At 42.1% G+C, this 9,630-nt stretch overlaps 1 protein-coding gene across 4 annotated transcripts in view; it reads left to right on the top strand.

Moving 5' to 3' along the window:
• The window catches only part of col11a1a (collagen, type XI, alpha 1a), a 178,239-nt gene extending 170,799 nt beyond the window's left edge, over positions 1-7,440 (top strand). For 3 of the 4 annotated variants that reach the window (XM_083631997.1, XM_083631996.1, XM_083631998.1), the window contains 9 exons: positions 329-436; positions 1,354-1,407; positions 1,506-1,541; positions 1,649-1,702; positions 1,945-2,191; positions 2,974-3,086; positions 3,462-3,530; positions 4,907-5,140; positions 6,986-7,439. In XM_083631997.1, the coding sequence (XP_083488123.1) occupies positions 329-436; positions 1,354-1,407; positions 1,506-1,541; positions 1,649-1,702; positions 1,945-2,191; positions 2,974-3,086; positions 3,462-3,530; positions 4,907-5,140; positions 6,986-7,132 (1,062 nt within the window). In that variant the 3' untranslated portion in view covers positions 7,133-7,439. Of the gene's footprint in view, positions 1-328; positions 437-1,353; positions 1,408-1,505; positions 1,542-1,648; positions 1,703-1,944; positions 2,192-2,973; positions 3,087-3,461; positions 3,531-4,906; positions 5,141-6,985 lie in introns of all 4 variants that reach the window. The other variant, XM_083631995.1, reaches the window with a different exon arrangement.
• The last annotated feature ends 2,190 nt before the right edge of the window (positions 7,441-9,630 follow it).

The raw sequence follows: 9,630 nt of genomic DNA on the forward strand, positions 1-9,630 counted from the left end.
CCTATTTGTAATGCTATCTCAAAGTGGTCATCCTTGCGTCCTGAATTGGCCTCGGTCGCTTCTGCATTTCCAGACGGCTTCTTTTGTTGTCTGTGGCAGGAGAGATGTTTCAATCATAACGCCTGCAGATTCATCTGCTAATGACAATCCACCTCCCAAGCCCCGTGGAAACCACCTACAGTAGAGATTTGCCCTCGTTTCACACCCTGACCCTGGCTGTAAAGTTTGTATTCTCACCCTGTGTTGTTCTGTGTGTGCATCTGTGTTGTTCTGTGTGTGTGTGTGTCTGTGTTCTGTGTGTGCGTTTGTTTGTTCTTTTATCCCACAGGGTCACCCAGGTTTGATCGGTCTGATCGGACCCCCCGGTGAGCAAGGAGAGAAGGGAGACCGAGGCTTGCCCGGACCCCAGGGTTCTCCTGGTAGCAAGGGCGACGGCGTAAGTGATTGATGATCCCTCGGGCCGTTCGAACGTTCTCAGCCCGTTTGCCCTTCCGCGGGTCCCATCGCAGTCGACGTTGAAAAAGCCGTACTACTATGGGCACAGAATGCTGCAAAGCACTGCAATGCACAACATACATGTAGATCTCCCCGCTGACTCCATCCATCCACATCTCTAGTGGACAAATATTCCTACACTGTCCAGCCTTCTGACAGATAGGATTGCTCATTCAAATTGGCCAGCCAAAGTCAATTGTAGGTATATCTGATAGATGCGCACTGAGATAACATCATACTCTGCATTTCTGGGAAACTTTCAAATGAAACAATTTTTCACGTAATGGCTAGAGACATGAGGCATGGAGCAATCCTCAGAGCAGACTGTGAGTCCGTCTTGATGAAAGATTCACAGGACAGGGCTTCATCCATTTTTAAATAAACACAGCCGACTGAGCCAATGTGCAATTTTGGTCCCGCCGCCGCGGTCCTCACGCCCGTCCCAGCTTTGTGATTTAAGGCGATGGGATGGATTAAGCATAATGAAACCGTAATGTTCACTTTTGTCAGATCACAAGAGCAAAAAAAGACCATCTTCACTCAGTTTACCATTTCTATTTTTGGGCCTGAAAATAGGGCTCATTTTGTTGGGGCCTATTTTCCATCGAAATTGGGCTGTTAGAGTGTGAATTGCTGGGTTCAATTCTCTTGTGCTGGCCAAAATGAAGTTTTTTTTCCAGACGAACCATGGGCGACATCTTTTTATCGTCTTGTGTTTGATATCTTAATGAATTATTATTATTATTATGCATCCGTTTTTTTGCGCATCATTTGCCTCTTTTTATTCAAAACCTCACAATGACACTTCGGTCTCCAACATCTCTTTAATATCTTTGCTTTCATCTTGTCTTCTCGCAGGGCATCAGCGGATCTTCCGGTCCTCTCGGTCCCCCAGGTCCCCCTGGTCTTCCCGTAAGACTTTCACCCATTGTCTTTATTTTACGCTCACCCATTGTTTCAGTTTGTACAATGCGGGTAGACTGACTGTGCTTCTGTCCCGTCTCGTCCAGGGTCCTCAAGGTCCCAAGGGATCCAAGGGTTCAAGTGTAAGTACAATCCATGACTTGACATTGAGTGTTTTTTCTGTCAGGTGTAGCCTACTGTATGTGTTAAATCCAGTTGGATAACGTGCCTCCATCTGTGTTCCTCCCAGGGTCCCGCCGGTCAGAAAGGAGACACTGGTGTGGTCGGTCTTCCTGGTCCTCCTGTGAGTACTTGACTTTGTCCAGGTCCTTGAAATCCTTGAAAGTTTGTGAATTTGAGAGAGAGATAGAAAAAATCAAGGCCTTTAGTTTTTAAAAAATAGATAGAAACTAAAGTAATTGAAAAGTCCTTGAATTTGATGTTTAAGAAGGTTTGGGGACCCTGAATTGTTCCGGGCGCTCTGTCAAAACTCATCGTCTGATCACAGTCTTCCATCTAAACCCTCTCCTCTGCCCGGCCCCACAGGGCCCACCAGGCGAGGTGATCCAGCCGCTGCCCATCCAGTCGCCCAAGAAGACGAAGCGCTCCAGCGGCATGCAGGCGGACGCGGCCGGCACCATCATGGACTACGGCGAGGGCATGGAGGACATCTTCGGCTCACTCAACAACCTCAAGCAGGACATCGAGCGCATGAAGTACCCCATGGGCACACAGAACAACCCCGCCCGCACCTGCAAAGACCTGCAGCTCTGCCACCCAGAGTTCCCCGACGGTGAGCTGAAGAATGGATGAGGACGAATTGAAACTTAAGAGTAAAATTAGGAATTAGTCTTTTTTAGAGGATTTACAGTATAGCCTGGTGAAAACCATCCTGATCACATGACCTCACATTCTGTTTCGCTCCACGGGTCAGTCTGGACTTCCACCCGCCCCTGGCAATTTCCAGTAATTCAAATGTAACCGGGCCAATCAGGGACCTGCGCTGTAATTGACAACGTAACCGGCCAATCTAGCAAAACAGTAATGGCGTTTCCTGAAGCAATGAGCAGTATGTTAATATTAGTGTGGGGTAAACACAGCCCTAAGTGCAGTTATTGCATAAATAGACTCAACAATTAAACAAGAAAAAACAACGAAAAGCCATTTTCATCGTTCTTCAAAGTGGATTTGGACTGGATTTGGTGATGCTGAATGGCTGAAGGAGTTGTCTGTCAAGGCAAGTACTCCCGCTCACCGAAATCTCTGTGGGCGACTGGAAGTCCAGACTGACACTTGGGGCGAAACAGGATGTGAGGTCAGGTTGTCAGGATGGCTTTTGCCAGGCTAACATACATAACAATAACATTCTATTCAGTATCATATAATCTATCAAAATGAATGGTACATAACTAACATTCTATTCAGTATCATATAATCTATCAAAATGAATGGTACATAACTGTTTTAACATAATTTCACAGAGGATTAAAAAGAAATTCAAATGGAGTTTCAAGCCTTGTTTTGATGGCGGACATCACTAGAACTGTTTGAGCATGGTTCTTGGTTTCCCCGCAGGCGAATACTGGATCGATCCGAACCAAGGCTGCTCTGGAGATTCCTTCAAAGTCTACTGTAACTTCACCGCCGGAGGAGAGACCTGCATCTACCCAGATAAGAAGTCCAATGGAGTGAGTGACTTCTAATTTATTTTCTTTTCATGTTAAAGCAACACATCAACAGGCATTACCACATGTCTTTAAAGCTGTCAAAGGAAACTGTTTTGGTTTGGGGCTAAATGTTGGTTTTATATTCACATCTGTGCATACAACACACACACCGCTGAAAGGGATGGAGAAGAATTTGAGATTTCAAGTGAGATTTCAAAGCACAAAAACAGTTTTAATATGTTCCCAGATGATAAACTTTGATGTTTACTCTTGTGGCAGCCCTTTTTCATGTTCTCTTTGTAATTCAAACTACATGTATACCAGGAGTCTCTCTCTTTATAATGCCCATGACGAAGTTATCTTCTAACATGCTCTGTGTGCTTTTGTCCTCCGCAGGTCAGACTATCTTCATGGCCCAAAGAAGTCCCTGGGTCGTGGTTCAGTGAATTTAAGCGTGGTAAAATAGTAAGTGCTTACTCCCACTTTCATCACCCTCTGCACAAAAGACTCCTTCACTAAATACTAAACTCAAAGGATTTCTCCAACTCATCTGTTTCCCCCAAAATGCTTGCTGGCTCCTCTGAGACTGAGCCACAGTTGAAATTGTGAGGCAGTGAACTAATAAAGAAATCCCAAACTTCAATAAAAAAAAATTAAAAAAGTAAATAAATTCATATTGTAGGTAAAGTTGTAGTCAATATAGTTATTTTAATTAATTAATCAATTGATACATTAATTGATAAATTAATTCAATACATCCCTGTGTTGAAGCTCCATAGCAGGAACATTAATGAAGTACATTAAGAAAACATAATCAAGTTTTCAAGTAAAATACCTCTGAATTTCAGCGTTCATTTAGTCGGAAATGAAAGGTAGTACCAAATGTGTCCCACCTGTCCCACCCATCTGTTCAATCTGTGCATTTCATAGATCACAGTCTGGAGTCCTGGTTCTCTGGTTTCAAGCATTGAAACAGAGCAGATCATTTTAAGTTGCCCTCCCAGGAATGACTGTGTCCATTACAGATGTGGTGAAATACACAGTGCACTGCATGACTGCTTCTGTTCTTACTTTTTGATGACAAGCTGTGTCACTCTAGCTCAGGGGTTCTCAACCTTTTGTAACGTAAGGCCAGTGGTGGGTAGAGTAAACCGAAACGGTACTCAGTAAAGTACAGTTATTTTATAATATATTTACACAAGTAGAAGTAAAAAGTACCCATACAAATAGTTACTTGAGTACTGTAAGAGTAAAAAAGTATCCCATAAAAAACGACTTAAGTAGTGAGTAACTTCATGAGTAACTAGATGCAATTTATTACGGTAACATTACACGTCATCATGTGGTGAAAACGTTATGTTAAGAGATGGGTTTGGATTAACTCCATCATTCTAACTGTAACTTGCTTAATATAGGTCGGCTCATAGACTTGTCCATAGGCTCATAGTAAATTACTAATTAGTAAATTACTGGGATAACCTTTCAGGGACCACAGAGTGGGGTGTGTGTACACTTCTTGCTACTCACTACTCTACCTGTTAATGGCCCAATGTAACTGAGTAAAAATAAAGTTATTTTATTGCAAATGTACTTGAGTAAGAGTAAAAAGTATTCCGTAAAAAAGTACTCTTAAAAGTACAATTTGATGAAAAAACAAAAACAAACTCAAGTACGGTACATCTAACTTAGTGAATGTACTTGAGCACTACCCACCTCTGTGTAAGGCCCACTTCTGATTCTTAAAGAATTTCCGAGGACCACCTTCCCAAATAAATGAAAGATTTTGGGGGGGGGGGGGCTCCTCTGAGTTCCAGCCTCACTCTGTGTCTGCCTCCCCCCAGCTGTCCTACGTTGACGCAGAGGGCAACTCGATAAACATGGTGCAGATGACCTTCCTCAGACTACTGACGGCCTCGGCCAGGCAAAACTTCACCTACAGTTGCCACCAGTCCGTGGCGTGGCACGACAGTGCCACCGACAGCTACGACAGGGCGCTGCGCTTCCTGGGCGCCAACGACGAGGAGATGTCTTATGACAACAACCCATACATCAAGGCCCTCTCAGACGGATGCGCGGTAAGACCGGACCTTAGATACTGTTTGTCCAAAATGAGCATGGAGAGGATGAGTTGACGTCATTCATGCTTCATTCATTTCACACTGTGAGCAGCTTGGTCGATGGGTCGCTCTGTTGAGATCAGTTGAGGGTAGTGTGATACTCAAATTTCACCCAGGTTTCCAACAGTAAAATTGTGTATTTTCCCTGCTCTGGTGTTGCCTCTGTAGTGTTTTGATGAGTTAACATGGATAACTAGCAAGTAAATAGACCGCGCACACAGCGCTGCAGCTGACAACTAGTAACAGCCTTATTGTCATTTCTGTTCCATTACAAAATAGCGATAGTGATGACAGCAATAAAAACCCCAGAGTTGTTGTTTGTATGCTGCCGTTAATGCCTGTAATAATAAACAAAAGAACAAGGTGAACAGACTTTGCTGTGAGGAGCTGTCAGAAAGTTTCACCTGTCTCTCCTAACTATCCAGACATCTCCTGTGCTGCTGACGTATCCTCAGTCTCGCTCCCTTCACGTCTGTGGACGGTAGAGATAGAAACAAACCACGGGGACTTTATTGCTGTCATTACTACAGCCATGTGTAACGCAGGTCACCATCCGAACACAATTGGAACGATACAGGTAACGCTAACAGCGGCTAGCTTCCTATAAACGCTGCTCTTACATAGGCTGTCACTTGAGAGCTGCAGCGCTATGTCAAGAACATGGCGGCGGTGGGCGTGCCTGTACGTGAGTGACGTCAATCAAATAAGGTCTATAGGTAGCATTATGAAAAATAGACGGAAAAAAACTCCATTACCATCGACCCTACGATGGATGCAGCATTCTCCAAGCATTGTTATTCCTTGAAGTCTTTCAGATTAAATTTGTAGAGAACTGGGAAGCTTGGAATGGCTGAAATCTTGTTGCACTTGCCAGGCAGAAATATTGTTCATTAAACAAAATCACATCAGTAGGGAAACAACCACGGAAATCTGATGCCTGTTGACAGTCTAACTTTCCTTAGCCCAGTGATTCTCAACCTTTTGCATATTAACATTTCCACATTGGAGCCACAGACCCCCATTTGATGAGATTCTTATCTTTCCGACAATATTTCTTTTGTTACATATTATTTTGTGCAGAATCCCATGACTCTGTCTGCATTGCAGATATAGAGATAATGATGAAACTATAATCCAAACAGTCATTCTTCTACATTCTCTAAAGCCCCCCACACATGATCCATGGTAAAACAGCTCTGCGCCCGCTGTGCCATTGTTTTCTATGGGGAGAGCGGTGCCTCCCAGCTATGCGGCGGCGCTACACTTGGCGTCGCAGACCGCTCAAATTTGCCTCCTTGCGCTGCGCTCAAAGTTCAAATTGTTTAAACTTTGACCTATTACCGCTGACCTTTCTCCGCTCTACCTCGCAGTGAGAGAAGAGGTCACTTATCATATGAAGGCAGCTTAATTGTGTTAACTGTGTAATGAAATAACGTTAATGCTGAAGTTGAACAATTCATCAATTTGCTGGGGACCCCATGGAACCCCTTCAAGGACCTCTGTTGGTCCCTTGACCACACATTGAGAACCACTGTCTTAGCCGATTATCTTAGCCTTGTTGAAGTTTCCCTGGTCACTCAGCTCAGTAGGAAAATAATTGACCCATCACCTTTGCTTGCAGTGTGAACTTTTACTAAAGTTGAATCTGCCAGTTGGGATTGTGCTGAAATATATTACCGGTACTTAATCCTGTTAATTTACAGCCATACTTTAACAACCATGTTAGACATGGTTTTTATTCTACCGGGATTTACTTGTCTGATGGGTGTCTCTGTCTGTGTGTTTGTGTCGCTGTCTCTGCAGACGAGGAAGGGCTACGGAAAAACTGTGATGGAGATTAACACTCCCAAAATCGATCAGGTTCCAATCGTCGATGTCATGTTGACCGACTTCGGCGACCCCAACCAGAAGTTCGGGTTTGAAGTCGGGCCCGTCTGCTTCCTCGGCTAACTAAAAACACGAACTTTCACGAACTTGACGGGGTCAGCGGAGAAAAGTCAAGTCAAGACGTTTTGAGTACCACCGAACCCCATGTCCAGCCCCCCCTCCCTTTTCTATGCCACATGCAAGTTTTGAATAAGAGATGGTGTAGCAAACATGTCTTGCCATGTACGTATGTGTAAACCCAGGAAAATACTTGTTGCCCTTGTAGGGCTAGAACCACATGACTTAACCACGTTAATGGAGAAAAGGTGAAGGACATTGCAAGGTGTGGCAGAGGAGGGGTGAAGCGGCAGGGGGGAGGGGACCGAGAGGGGGGAGGGGGGGGGGGGGTGGGGGGGTGCTTTTGGTGCGGGACAGGCAAGGGGCGTACACCTCTCCGGGTCCTCCAGGTGCTGTACGAAAACGACTACAATGGTGCTTGTTCAAAAACACAAAAAAGTATAAAGAGGTGCTAAGAGAGAAGGTGTATTTTGATAATAATAATAAAAAAAAAATGTAATTATTTTGTACAATACTGTTATTTCTGAATCCACTTTCAAAACTTGCATGTGTATCCGATTCTGCTTCCGACTCTTCCAGGTTTCCAAATATACAGCATAAGTTAAAAAATCTAATACATTTATAATTCTGGTTGCTTTGTTTTGTTCAGTGAATACTGTGTACTTGTCATGAAGCAAATAAAGTGAGCATTCAAACAATTTCCTATTTCTAAATTAGACTGTATTATGCTCTTTGTATATATTGACAATCTAAAGCTCAAGGTTATTTGCTTTGCCGTGACCGTCATGACCGTCGGTGAAACAACTGGAAGCATCACACCAGCACGTCTACAGCAACATCTCCCACTAATGTTGTGATCCTGTGCTATTATTACGCAATCATGGCATTCATTCTGCTCTTTATTTAATTCTATTTGTCTTTTTTTTCTGTTTGTTTGTTTTTTTGACAGTTTTTTCTTTCTTTTTTTTGGTCGTATACCTCAAACTTTCTCGATAACCATTAAGATGCGAGGATGTTATGCCCTGTATATACCTTGGTTAAGCAATTAAGTTTATATATTTTGGGTGGGGAATTTTTTTAAGGAGAGAAATACATTATCTGTTAGACATCCACTGTTCAAATCCTTCTGTGAATGCAATGAGAAGCCCTTTAGGTGACCTTTTTTTTGTAACTAAAATGAGAAAATGTTTTAATGTGCTTTTTATGGTTCATTTAAATATTAAAACTGGATTCTAAACAACAGTGAACTGAATGGCTCATTGGTTTGTGTAAGTTGACTGGAGTAGATCGACCTACTGTACATGTCAAGTGCTCTAAATTGAGGATATGACTTTGATATACTGGGCTGGTGCAATTCCATCTCTTGAAACCAATAAAGTACCATCTAACAATAATTTCCTTTCATTGTGAGTACATGAATAGAAACCTGAATAACCCTTTGCTTCTTTTACAAAAAGTGCTTTTTCTAAATTATACTGTATTTGGTGGTTACTTCAATTTGCTTCATTTTCTGGGTCCACAATTTCCTAGAAAGGAACTGTTAATTTCTTAATAAGTTTACTGGAAAGAACCATGAAATTATGCAGTAGTTGTACAGAAAATGTAAACAGGGTGGAGGCGACAAGTCAATTTCTAAAATAATTTCCTGGAAACAACTGCAAAACTCCAAACTATTTATTGGAAAAATAATAGACAGAGGTACATTATTCATATCAGTTTATACAGGAATCTTAGTTAATTGTTGAATTATTTAATTTCTAATTTTATCTATAACTACTACATAATTTCATAAGGAATTATCATAATAATTGTAATGGAATGATTCTTTCCAGGAAACCTTAGAAGTTAACAGTTGTATTTTACATTGTCTTACTTTGGCAGTAGGTGCATGGCCACATTCATACAGGAACCTGAACATATGCCATGAACTGTCTAAACAAGGAGAATTTGATTGTTCCCTCTTCAGATGGACCTGAGAAGTTCCAAACTATGTGATAAAGAATTAATCACATTTCGTCTGCTTCTGTGTACAATGTACTTTTTTGTTATTTTTGCATTCAGATAAAGGGAAACAAGGGGACTTTGACACATAAAGGAGGTAAAGGAAATGAGTCTAAGGAACACAATGTGACATTTCTGAATTGTGATATATTGAATTTTGATAGTTGCAATACCAGAAAATGTATATACAGTTTATATATATATATATATATATATACGAAACCATAGGCTCTATTGGCATGCGCAGTGCACAATTGTCCAACTTCGCATCACTGATGACATCACTGTCACTGATGATATCACCATGCCTATGACATCATCAGTGCCTATGAAATCATCAGTGATGTCATAAGATGATTTTGGTTATGTCACTGATGACATCACTGATGATGTCAGACAGACAGCAGACAGACAGATATTGCCCACTTGCTCCCTTTTTAGTGATTATGACATTACTGACGATGTCACAATGCCTATTTATGACATCACTGATGATGTCACAA

Source organism: Poromitra crassiceps (genome assembly GCF_964638095.1).
Source record: "Poromitra crassiceps genome assembly, chromosome: 2".
Taxonomy (NCBI): Eukaryota; Metazoa; Chordata; class Actinopteri; order Beryciformes; family Melamphaidae; genus Poromitra; species Poromitra crassiceps.